Source organism: Cynocephalus volans, chromosome 3 (assembly GCF_027409185.1).
Source record: "Cynocephalus volans isolate mCynVol1 chromosome 3, mCynVol1.pri, whole genome shotgun sequence".
NCBI classification, from domain to species: domain Eukaryota; kingdom Metazoa; phylum Chordata; class Mammalia; order Dermoptera; family Cynocephalidae; genus Cynocephalus; species Cynocephalus volans.
In genome coordinates, this window is record NC_084462.1 from 152,066,218 (window position 1) to 152,079,489 (window position 13,272).

At 47.4% G+C, this 13,272-nt stretch overlaps 1 protein-coding gene across 1 annotated transcript in view; it reads left to right on the forward strand.

Moving 5' to 3' along the window:
- TTC9 (tetratricopeptide repeat domain 9) overlaps positions 1–13,030 on the forward strand; it is a 29,216-nt gene extending 16,186 nt beyond the window's left edge. Inside the window, exons 2-3 of the mRNA XM_063090875.1 lie at positions 9,312–9,494; positions 12,084–13,030. Of these exons, the coding sequence (XP_062946945.1) occupies positions 9,312–9,494; positions 12,084–12,163 (263 nt within the window). The 3' untranslated portion in view covers positions 12,164–13,030. The remainder of the gene's footprint in view (positions 1–9,311; positions 9,495–12,083) is intronic.
- The last annotated feature ends 242 nt before the right edge of the window (positions 13,031–13,272 follow it).

Sequence of the window (13,272 nt, forward strand, 5' to 3'; positions counted from 1 at the left end):
AGTGGAAACTCTGCGCTTGGTTTTGTTTGCTTCTTTCTTGCTTTTCTCTCTGAATGCAAAAGAACAAGTGGGTAGAAGGTCAGGGAGGGGAAGCTTCCAGATGAGAAGTATTTACGTATAAAGTGAGCACAGTTTGCCACCATTCGGGTCTCACACTCAAGCCTCACAAGCAGCAGAACCCATGCCTCAAGTATGTCCAGTGAAGCAATTGAATGAAAAATCATTACAGGCAGTTGAGCATCCCAGGAGAGCAGTATGTGTAATGGGTAAAGCACAGTCTCAGGTGGCCAGATGGCCTAGATATAAATCCTGTCTCTGAAACTTATTAGCTTTGTGACCTTGAACAAGTGACTCAACTTTCTTGGGCTTCCCTTTCCCCATCTGAGTAATGGGCAAAATGCTCGAACCTCCCTCACAGGTTATTGTCAAGATTAAATGAGGTAATGCTTGGAACAGTGCCTGGCCCGTTGGTGCTTAATGAAGATTACCTGCTCTTACTCTTAGTACCCTTGGGGAGGATGAACGGATACTGCCCACTGGTGTAGGGTTAGGTTCTCCTGAGCTCATCATGGAGCACCTCATCCTTCTGTTCCTTCTCCCCATCTTTCTGGCCCAGACTCCTGTTCTCCAGTAAGAAATCTCAGTTCACTAAGAAGAGAAATATCTAAAATGTCACAAGTTGACTGAGAACAATGGTTTGCCCCCATGTGCAGATTTCCCAGCTCTGAGACATGGCCTGACACTTGTCTGCCCTTGTGGGTAGTCTATGGCAGTCCTGGGCTCTCATGGTTTAACCACCTGGATGGTTCTTAAGAAATACTTATCTCAAATGTTAGAAGGTAAAGTACCGACTTAGGAGGTGAGGAGGCCCACCTACCTGCAGGGGCCCACTGGGGACTTACTAAAAATGTGGATTACTGGGCTCCACCTGAGCTCTTTGGGATCTGTGTCACTGGGCATTGGGTTTGGGAATCTCCATGTTCAATAAGCTTCCAGGGGTGGCTTTATGAGAAAAACTGGTCCCTGGGGTTCTCCAGATGTCATGATCTGGCACTTGGGAAACACTGATTTTTTTCATCCTGCCAACAAGCCTTCAAGGAAAAGGCAGGTAACAACCATAATTACCTTCATTTTTACCCACTTCAACACTGAGACCCTGAGAGGTGAGGCGTTTTAACCCAGGGGCACACAAGTGAATGCCAGGGCTGGGGACATTGTCTTTAGACAGCTCGCTCAGAAGCACCTAAACTAGCCGGCAACTTCTCTGCAAAAAATACTTTCCTCTCCCCCTCATAGGCTCTCTCATGCCCTATAGAGTCAGGAACTGAACTTATTCATTTTCCTGCCACAGCTGGCTTTTAGAGCTCCTAGCTCTCCTGTATTATCGGGACTCCAAGGGAGCCCAATGACTTCTGGTCTTCCCCCCACCCCATCCATAAGGCTCTCAGCCAGATATGACTGTGGAACCCAGTCATGGTGAGGGAAGGGGCTGAGAGCAGGCAGCACTAGCATCTGAAGTTTGGGGATTCGTGGGGAGGACTAGAGCCAACTAATTTTTTTTTTTTTTTTTTTTGTCTTTTTCATGACCGGCACTCAGCCAGTGAGTGCACTGGCCAGTCCTATATGGGATCCGAACCCGCGGCGGGAGCGTCGCTGCGCTCCCAAGCGCTGCACTCTCCTGAGTGCGCCACGGGGCGGGCCCTAGAGCCAACTATTGACTCAGAGGATGTCTAATCTATAAAAGAGAAAATTAGGTCCAGAACCCCATCCCATTCTTCCTCTCCAAACCCCTCTTTCTGACTACAAAGCTGCTTTTGTAATGTTCTCTGCACTTACCCACCCCACCCCAACCCAATATGGAAAATACACCTTTGGAAGGAAAACTGGTAAGTAAAGCTAAGCATTGAACCTAGATTTGGGAAATATTTGGAGCAAACATGAGTTTATGTGCATCCTAGACCATGAAACAAAAATGAGAAAAGAGAGTTGTTTTCAGAACTGTGGATGCAAGCATTTGTATGTTCAGAAGAGAAAATGGGCACTTTCACGGAAAGGTGACATTGGGTGGGTCATTTGCAGTCCTGGATGTGAAGTCTCCTAGAGTGAAAATTTCACTGCACACACTGCATGTCCTCCAAAGCAGGACCCTTTAAATCACCCTCCAAACTGGTGTATCTGGCATATACGTGAACATGTCTTTAAATTGAGCTGTAGCTTCGTGTATGTCTCATTCATTGCACATGAGACTCAAGATGGAAGTTTTCTCCTGTTGAAGTACACACTGCTGGGCTAACCCTATTTGATAAGTGGCTCCCTAAAGAACTAGTATTTACAAGAATCAGTTTTTGTCCCGGCACTTTGTGCAGCCTACACCGTACTTTATCTCATTGCATCATCACAAGAGCTCACACAAAATAGGTATTATTATCTTCATTTAACACAGGAAGAACAAGACCCAGGATGATTAAGTAACTTGCCCAAGGGCCTGTTAGTAAGTGGCAGGCTTGGATTCCAACTCAGGACTGATTTATCCCTAGGCCCAGCATGGTCTTCAGCCAGAGCACCCCAAAGCTAGCGCAATACCAAGTGCCTCTGGGGTTTTGTTAGGATCCACACCAGTTGTAAATACTCTGTCCAGATCCCAGCCTTCCACTTTACTACTATGCCATTGCTCCTTGAAATAAATTGGAAAGCAAATCAAATAATTCGGCAAACTTTTGGGAGATTTTCCCCCAGTAATGTAATGACCGCTTCCTAGACCCACCTTGGAAAGGAGTGATAAGCATGGCGTGTTAGTTTCCTAGGGATGCTGTAGTAAATCACTACTAACTGGGTGGCTTAAAATAACAGAAATTTATTGTTTCACAGTTCCGGAGGCTAGAAGTCCAAAATCAAGGGGTCGGCAGAGTTGATTCCTTCTGAAAACTGTGAGGAGGAATATGTTCCATGCCTCCGTCCTGGCTTCTGACAGCCTCAGAAATTCCTTGGCTTGTGTATGGCCATCTTATCCTTGTGTCTTTTCACATCGTCTTTCCTTTTGTGTGTCTTTCTCTGTATCCAAATTTCTCCTTTTTCTAAGGACACCAGTCATATTGGATTAGGCCTTGTTTTAACTTGATTATCTCTTTAAGGACCCTATCTGCAAATAAGGTCACTTTCTCAGGGACTGAGGGTTAGGACTCCAACATATCTCGTTCTTGGAGTAGACACAATACAACCCATAACAGTGAGGCAACCCTGTACCGTGGCTTCCATCTCCTCACTCTTGGCTCCAAGTGGGTCTTTCCTTCTTTCCCAGCCAGCCGTGTTTCCCTTCTGTTCAGCAGGTAAGGGCAAACTATAGTGAGTCAGCTGTAGCAAGAAAACCAATGACTGCATAAACTTGTTCCTTCTCTCATCTGGTTTCCCTCTATCTCATGCCAGTGGGTGGCATTTTGCCCAGGCAGTCGCTATGCCCTGCATGCACCAGGAAAAACAAAAACAAAAAACAGGTGCCAGAGCTAGGAACCTGCATGCTTTAGCCTGAGGTATCAGTGTGGTTGCTTTGGGGCCCATCAGACTTAGGATTTTCCCTGTCTATGTGCATGAGCGTGCAGCGGAGCTCTTTAAGCCACTGCTTCTCTAACTTTTTCTGACCACACACCCCTTTGTGGAGCTAAGAAATCCTGACAGTTCTTTTCATAAAATCATACCCCAGCAACTCCAGGTTGGCAGTGGAGGAAGAATTTCTTCATGGGAGGGGTGGTTGGAGATTTACAATCTCAATTCTTGTCCCCCCCGGTTTACCATTCCCTTGTGAGTTGCACTGGCTGCCACTGTCGTCACTGGATTGAGCTCAGGGAAAGCTGTTTCTCTTCTAGCACTTCTTCCCAAGCATGGGTAGAGACTTAATTCTCAACAACTTGACTGATTCCAGGCTGCAACATGTACTCAGACATTTCAGAAGACCCATAGATCAGAAGGTTAATAATATTTCCTTCAAAAGAGCATCTAGATATTCTCTGGGAGCCCAGGCCCATCATCACGTCTTCACTGTGGACATGTCTCCCACCCCACACCTCTTCTGCCACCAAGTGACTGCATCTTTGAATCCAGATTTATCCTCAGAATCCAGGCCAAGCTCCCTCTCCAGTTAGTCTAGGACCTATCGTCCTGATTCAACAGCCTCCTCTGCTGAAGATGACTGACATGGGAAAGCTTTCTTCCCTCATAGAAGATCCTGTCCCAGAGCCTTGCCTTGGGAAGACCACATCAGAACATAACCCAATCTCTAAGCCAAAAAAAAAAAAAAGAAAGAAAGAAAGGAAAGGAAATGTCTTACAGAAGCCCTCTTGATCACTGCCTGACCAGTTCTGATTGTCATCCCCAACAGACGCTACCTCACCTTAAGTGACAGAGAAATTGGATTTCCTTTTCCAAAGGAACCAATGAAACAATTTTGTCCTTCTGTTAAGTGGCAAACATTTACGTTCATAGGCTGTTAAATCTACATGAGTGGTGGGGATTATTCAGTGAGGTGTGGGCCCCTCATTCTGCAAAAAAGAAACGAAATCTCAGAAAAGGAAAGCAGTTTTTATCATGTCAGCTAGTAGCAAAGATGGGACTAGAATCCAGCTCTTCTGATTCCCAGTCCAGAGCTCTTTAAGATATTGACACATGCCATATCGCAGAGGACAGAGACTGTGGCGTTATAAACCTTAGATAGAGATCAGGTTACAACAACGGGGAAGAACACTTCTCAGTAAATCCAAAATGACAGTGGCCTCCTGGATGAAGGGCTCCAGCCTCGCGAACGTGCACAGCAGAGGGAAAATGTTTCACGGGTGCCCTAATGCTGGTTATTTCTACCTTCCAGATGCCACTTAATTGATCTATTTCTCCTGCTGTCTGCCTCCACTCTGGCCAGCCTAGTCACCATCATTCCATCATCAAATCTACTCTTGCCTTAGAATACAGTCCCAGATTCTCAACATGGACTGGAAGGGCTGGTGTGTCCTGGTTTCTTGATTTTCCAGCCTCCCCATCTTTCACTCTTCCCTCCAGCTCTCTGCTCCAGCCTGGCATGGCTTCTTAAAGTGCTCCAAATATCTCTCCCTCAATCTCTCTCTCTCTCTTTCTCAGTCTCTCTCTCTCTCCTTCTGTCTCTCTCTCCTTCTCTCTCTCTCTCTCTCTCTGGGTTCTGCCTGGAAGATTTTTTCTCCATTTCACCTAGATCAGTTGTTCTCAAACAGGGGTGATTTTACCCCCCAGAGGACACCAGACAACATCTGGAAACATTTTTGTGTTGTCATAACTGGCATGTTGTAAAGAAAAGCCAGGGATGCTGCTATACGTCCTACACACATTCTGCTATCGCAATCAATTTCTGGGACTTGTTTGGTGAAAATGTTTCTGATTCCTCTGTAGATTTGGCGGGAACTGGGACACCTGGCTGTAGACCAAGGTTCAGACCTGGCGAAAGGCAAGGCCAGGCTGATTACGGGGTGTGAAGCCCTTGCTGACACCAAAGGATACGCAAGACGTCCTCCATAGAAAATTCTTACCAGTGCTGAGGTGGAGAAACATTCAATCTGGTAGACCCCAGCTTAAATACCACTTCTTCCCAAAAGGCCTCCCGTGGTACTCTAGATTAGGGTGAGGACCCCTCCCTGCTTGGTTCAGTTCCCCTCTGCCCTTCTGTTTCATAGCGCTGGGCCCACATGTGAATACTTGAGATAATGTAACACCTGTCTTCCCCACCCACCTGCCAGCCCCCGGGGGACGGGAGCAGTGTTGGCTTGTCACCTGATCCCACTGCCCTGCACAGTGCCCCGTGCAGTCAGGCATCACTTTTTGCCTGGTTAACCCTGGAACACAGGGGAAGGCAGTTTCCACACACGACCTGTCTTCCTCCCTGTGTGGTTTTCTGAGGACTTCAGATGCAGACCCATAGACACCCCAGTGGTCAAGTGCACAGTCTTGGGAGCCTGGCACAAGTGGGCTGATATCCTAATTCTGCCACTTTCAAGTTGAATGACCATCAGCAAATCACTTAATTTCTCCAGAACTCAGTTTCATCTCTTCATATATAAGAGAATTGTAAAAATAAAATCTTTTTCATAGAGTTGTGAAGATTAAAAGACACAGTGCATGTGAGGTACTTAGCACCAGCTCTGACACTGGGTAAGGGATTAATAAGTAAGGAGGACACACTGTGGGATGATGCCACTTATTCTTTTTTTTTTTTTTTGTCTTTTTCGTGACCGGCACTCAGCCAGTGAGTGCACCAGCCATTCCTATATAGGATCCGAACCCGCGGCGGGAGCATAGCCGCGCTCCCAGTGCCGCACTCTCCCAAGTGCGCCACGGGCTCGGCCCGATGCCTCTTATTCTAAGGGTCTACTGCAACCCTCCGTCCCTTATTAATGGCCACAGTGACAGGGAAGGGACAACCAGGAAACAGCCAGTTGATTTCTTCTTAACTTCCTCAGCTCTCAAATGTGCCTATGAACATCTATCTTCCATATCCCATGGGCTTGTCATATGTACCAATGCTCCCACTCAAAGCAGAGAAGTGCCTAAAAGTCACCTGCAGGTAGGGCTGGGGGAGCATTCCTCCACCCCCGGACCCTCTTCAGAGCCCTGGCCTGGCACACCAGCTTCTTATCCAGATCCCACCTGGCTGGACAGCAGCCCATTCCTGGCCTTCCTGGGCCCCACCTCTGGTGTCAGCAGGGCCTGCATACCCTGTAGCCAGCCTGGCTCTGCCTTCCAGCAGGTCTGAACCCTGGTTCACAGCCAGGTATCCCAGTTCCCACCAGATCTGCAGAGGAATTAGAAACATTTTCACCAAACAAGTCCCAGAAATTGATTGCTATAGTTCCTTTTACCTTTTGGAGGCTGGGGGATGGGGAAGGCTTTCCCATTTCCTCTTTGCTTCCCTCCCACCCCCACCCCCCATTTATTTTAGACAGTCAAAAAGTGTTTTTAAATGAAACCAAAGTCTGTTTCCTGAAGTGCCCGGGTCAGCAAACAGAAAAGTCTGAAGATGGAGGGATGGACGGGAAGAGGGCTGCCACGCCTGGTTAGAGAGGACGTCAGACAGGGTTTGTGGAAGCTCAGACAGGAAATCCTTTAGCTCTGGGAGCAGATGGTGGAGCCAAGTCCCACGCAGGTAGCAGTCAGTGAGGTTCACATGCAGGAACCTTTTTACAGAAACCCCTCCCAGTCTGAATGAGCACCAGTGCAGGGGTGTAGGGGTGACGGAGGGGCCCAAGACCCCACAGCTGAGGGGGGTGAGGGGAGGGGAGCTTGTGGCCTCAGCTTACTGGGAAGCACCCTTTGGTGCACCAGCAGATTATGATTCTGGGTGAAGAGGAGCCACCCACAGGGTTAGCAGCCTGCTGCTTCTGTTGACTAGTCTGGCTTTCTGCCCTGCAGCCAGTGAGACCTGACAGGGCAGTTTCTAGACCTGGGCTGATTCTCTTTCACTTCCTGGTTCTCATCCCTTCAACTTGAGAGTCTGCGTGGTTCACCTCCTCCACAGTCTGCAATAGGATGTTTCTTTTGTCCAAACTGTGCTGTGAAAGGTCTGGTTTCTTAAAAAGAAGTTCAGCAACCCTGATACCTGGGAAGGTATTCAAGGGATCAAAACCACTGAAGTTAGACCCCTTAAGATTAAAACCAGTGACTTGCCTCTATCCCAAGGACGCTTCTTCCAACGTGGGGAAAATCTGAGTACAAAGAAGGAGCAGCATATCCACGCTCCCTCCACTTCCAGCCAGGTCGTGGTGGGAAGCAGCAGCTTTCCCTCCTACGTCTCTGTTTTTATTTGCTTTAAGAATTAGGCAGGTGCCTTCTCTTTCTCTCTCTCTCTCCCTCTCTCTCTTTTTTGGTAATCCCTCCAAAGTATAGAACACACCTCTTTGCCCTTAGTCAGTGCCTACTAAATATTTGAGTGATTGAATGGAGATGGAGTGGCTCAGTGGCTGGGATTAGAGTGAAGCATCTGGGTCACAGAATTTCAGTCACTCTCCGAGGTCATTCACTGACCCTCCAGGGAGGTCTTCACCCTGGTCCTGGCCCTGGAGCTCAGAGCTGGTGAGAGAAAGCTTCAGGGCGAGACAGTTTACTCAAAGAAGGCTGTTTATGGAATGGAGAAGTATCCCCACCATGAGCACCTGCCAGCCCTAGCTTCCTCTTACCTGCGATGCCCAGAGGTGTGCCCTGTATAGGCCGGTCACTAGCCCATCAGACGGCCCCTGCTCTCAGGAACTGCAGTGACAAAGATGTATGAAAGGGAAATTGAGGATAGAGGCAGATGTCACTGGTGCAGGTTGAAAGAATTATGCTATGTGCCAAGCCCTGTGTTAAGTACTTTATGACCATTATTTTATATAATCCTCCAACAAACTTGATAAGGAAGAACTTGGGCTCTGGAGCTAGACAGCTTGGTTTACATCCCACCCTTGCCTCTTTCATTTCGTGTGACCTTGGGAAATTACTTCAGCTCTCTGGGCTTCAGCTCTAAAATGGGAATAATAGTAGTACCTACAGCATAGTATTCTGAGGTAATACATGTAAAACAATGAGACAGGCATCTGGCACATGGTAAGCACTCAACAAATATTATTCATGACGATGATGGTGATCATTGCCTCTGGTAGCTTATTCCTCGGGTTGCCATAACAAAGTCCCATAAATTGGGTGGCTTAAAATAACAGAAATTTATTGTCTCACAGTTCTGGAGGCTAGGAGTTCAAGATCAAGGTGTTGGCTGGTTGGTTTCTTCTAAGGACTAGGAGGGAGACTCTGTTCTATGCCTCTACCCTAGCTTCTGGTAGCCTCAGGCATTTCTGGGCTTATGGATGGCCGTCTTCTACCTGTGTGTCTTCATCTCTCCTTCATGTGCATCTGTCTCTGTGTCCTTATTTCCCTTTATAAGGACACCAGTCATATTGGATTAGGGAGTGCTCTAATGATCTCATTTTAACTTGATAATCCCTGTAAAGACTCTATCTCCAAATAAGGTCACATTCTCAGGTACTTGGGGTTAGGACTCCAAAATATGGGAGGGGGGGAGCGGAGAGTGGGGAAGACATAATTCAACCCATAACACAAGGCTAAGTAACTTGCTCAAAGTCACATGGCCTGTTAGTCATGAGACTGATTCTGGAACCCAGTATTAGTGGATGACAAATCTCATGGCATAAACCCCGGTGGAAAGCCCCAGTGGAAATCTCACTGCTAACCCTTGTCTGGAGAGAAGGAACTACAGAGAGACACTCAGAGCCTGCCGCTGTTGTGTTAATGGCATTTTCCCTCCTCCACAGCCTGCCTGCTCCAGGCTGAGCTTGTAAACTATGAGCGAGTCAAGGAGTATTGCCTCAAAGTCCTGAAGAAGGAAGGGGAGAACTTCAAGGCCCTTTACCGGTCTGGTGTGGCCTTTTACCACCTTGGGGATTACGACAAAGCACTCTACTACCTGAAAGAAGCAAGGACCCGACAGCCAACAGGTAAGGTAGCAATTGCTGTTTTGTTACTCTTGTCCCCCTCGGGGAGCTTCTGGGGACTTCTCATTGCAGGGGACTACTTCCATGGCTGGCAGAGCCAGGCAGGGACCCAGGTAGCAAATTAGGGGTCAGGTGCATGCTGAAACTTGGAATGAGGAGAGTACAGAGTTTGTGCATTTGCCTGGGTCTGGGCTCCAGGGAGCATGGGCACCTCTTCTCTCCAAATAGAGTACAGAATTCTTCATCTTTTCAAACTCAGAATCCAGCTCTCTTCACTTATTCAATAAATACATACTGAATTCTGGCCATGTGCCAAAATTTGTGCTGGGCACCTGGGATGTAGATAAGAAGATGTATGCCCTATTCTATTAGTCCGTTTGTGTAGCTATAACAGAACACCTGAGACTGGGTAATTTATAAAGAACAGAGGCTTATTTGCTTATGATTCTGGGACAGCTGCATCTGGCATGGGCCTCAGGCTGCTTCTACTCACGGCAGAAAGTGGCAGGCAGCTGGTGGGTACAACAAGCAGATCACACGGGGAGAGGAAACAAGAGAGAGGGGAGAGGTGCCAGGGTCTTTTAAACAACCAGCTCTCGTGGGAGCTAATATAGTGAGAACTCACTCACTTCCCCCATCCCCGGGGAGAGCATTAATCCATTCATGAGGGATCCACCCCCATGACTCAAACAGCACCCAACTGTGCCACATTGGCGATCAGATTTCCACATGAGTTCTGAGAGGACAGTACATCCAAATTCCATCACCTATCCATGAGGACTCATCTCCAGTTGGCAAGACAGACAACAAACAATTTTGACGCTAGGCCCAGTATCTTCCAAGAAGCGTGCTCTGACTTGTCCAGTCAGATCCATTCCTCAAAGCATGTGTTATCTGTACCATTCACTTAGATCAAATTCACTAGCTTACCCATTCATTCATTCATTCCTTCATTCCCCAAGCATTTATTGAGGTCGTTCAGTGGCCCAGGAACTGTTCTAGGTGCTGGGTATATACATAGCAGTGAACAAAAGAAAGTTGCTACTTAAGGAACTTATATTATAATGGAAGAAGATGGGCCGACCCCGTGGCGCACTCGTGAGAGTGCAGCACTGGGAGCGTGGCAGTGCTCCCGCCGCGGGTTCGGATCCTATATAAGGATGGCCGGTGCGCTCACTGGCTGAGCGCAGTGCAGCCGGTCACAAAAAGATTAAAAAATAATAATAATAATAATAATAATGGAAGAAGATGAACAGTAAACAAATAGACAAGTAGATAATGTATTATTTAGTAGTGGTAAGTACTATGAAGAAAATAAAACAGAGTAAAGAAGGTGGTATTTTAGACCAGGTGGTCAGAAAGAGCCTCTCTGAGGAGGTAACATTTAAACAATAACTTTGACTTGATCTTGTCATTGTTGCTGTTCATATGGTTGATATTTTTTAAGGCAATCCTTCTTCCAAAAAGCCTTTAAGAATTGTAGGATCAATTTGCAAATGTCCAACTGTATACTTTTTTCTTTATCATTTTCTAAGAATACCAATATCTTTATTTTTAAGTGTTGTTGATTTGTTTTCTGTATATAAATTGTGTTCCACAAACTATCCTGTAAATACCTTGAAGAGTCAGAACTGGACTTACTCAACAGAACTTTCTTGAGAACCTACTACATGCCAGCACTATTCCTGGCATTTTTGAGCATACCACACTATTCATTTCTACTTCTGGAAGTAAATATCCCAGGCAGCCCTGTAACTCTTATGTTCTGGTGTGTGCAGAGCTAAGCAGCTATTCTGTGTCATGCCTCCTCACTAATTTAAGGACAGGAATTGGGGAGAAATGCCCCAGGTTGTGGTGAGGGGGTTGCCTGACCCTACTTATAAGGAGAAAATAAGACAATGAAGCAAAGTCATCTTAAGCTCTTCAAGTTAAAAAAATTACATTCAACCGATACTTATTAATCCTTGTATTAAGCACTTTCAGACTTATCTATTTTGGTCCTCACAGCAATTTTATGAGAAAGGTATTGTGATCCCCAGGAGGGACAAGCTTTGGAGTCAGACACACCATTTATTGCATGTCTCCTTGGGCATCTTACTTCACCTCTCCAGGCCCCGGTCTTCCTTTTTGTCTCAGTGAGGGTGATGATACATACTTTGCAGGATTGTAGTGAGGATTAAGTGAGACAATGAAGGTAGAAAACCTGGCACCAAGTAGGCATTCAAAATGAAGGTGGTTTCTTGCATAAGGCTCAGAGAAGTTGGTCACTTGCCTGAGGTTAAACTAACTGTGTTGATGTGGGGACCACTGGGATGTGCTGCTGCATATAAATAAAGGGAGAGATTGTCCTCTCCTCTCCCTCCCTTCTGTCCCTGGGGTCACAGTGACCTGTCCACATTTGCTAAGGGAAAGCAGTGAAGGAGAGGGCTGGTATCTGGTTGCCCTCTCAGCCACCACAGATAGGCAGAAGGGACTTTGGCTGAGTGCATCTGGCCTGTGCACGATCTGCATCCCCAGCTTTTGCCTGATTCTGTGTAGATGCAATAGTTGCCCTCATCAGGTACTCCCTAAGGTGTGTTTCTCTCCTCACAGACACCAACGTGATTCGGTATATTCAGCTGACGGAGATGAAGCTCAGCAGATGCTCCCAGAGAGAGAAAGAAGCCATGTAACTAGGAGGCCTCTCCAGAGCTGCACCCACACCTCACTGGGGACATCCGGAGATGTCCGGACATCCCTGGTGGAGAGCCCCTCCTTGGGTTCTGTCTCTTTGTCCCCACTTCTTCCAGCTCCCCTTTTTTCTCCCGTTGCCCCTCAACTCTTTGTCTACTCCCAGTGTGAAAAGAAGGAGAGATGCGAATTTGGAGTCTGGTGGATTGCCCAGACAATGCTGACATCGTCTTCTCTAGCAGCTCAGCAACTAAGAAGGGCCCAACTTCTGCCAGGACAGCTGGAGAGGAGTTTCAAGGGTTGGGAATGCCATTGTGGCATTGACTTTGGCCAGTACGTCTGATGAGGCAGAGCCTGGCAGGTGTAGCATCCCAAAGGTAGTGGGCACAGAGCCCATGGTCTGGATCCATCTACACCTTCCTGATGCTCAGAGCTTCTCAAGGCAATGGTAACAATTCCAGGGATGAGACAAACACCAGAGGCATTGGTTAAGCCAACATGGAGACCATGAATTTGTGCACTGGAGTCCCCATGCCCCTGGCCACCTTAGCCCCGCCTCGCTCCCTCACTTGTTGTCTTGTGCTTCCTTCTCCTCCCCTTGGGGATCCAGACTCTGCCAGGATTCACATGCCACTGAAGCCCACTCTCAGTGCCCTCTGGTGACCACACATACCATTCCCCCGTCCTCCCACCCAGCAGGCAGCTGTGACAGCAGAAGGGCAGGGTGACATGCACCAAGGGTTGGGGTAGGGCAGACCATGTAGGTTATGGGGGGAGGGAGAGAGGACGCCTAGCAGAAAGAGCATTGTACAGGCTGGGGGACTGAACTGTGGACTAATTAAGTGTAAATAAAAATAAGTTAACAGGCAGCAGTTCCTGTCATTTCTGTTGAAAGCAGCCCACTCCCTCACTTTTACTCCCTCCCCCAAGCCTCAAACAGAGCTACTTATAGCCAGGCAGGATAGGACTTCCCCGAAAGCAATTGGCCATTTGTCCAGTGGTATACAGTGTTGGCTACAGCCTTTGTGCTTTTAAGTGTGGGCTGGGATTATGGAGAATGTCCAGAGTCTTGGCTTTGTGGGAACTTGTTCAGCCTCTTTTTGATGAAATT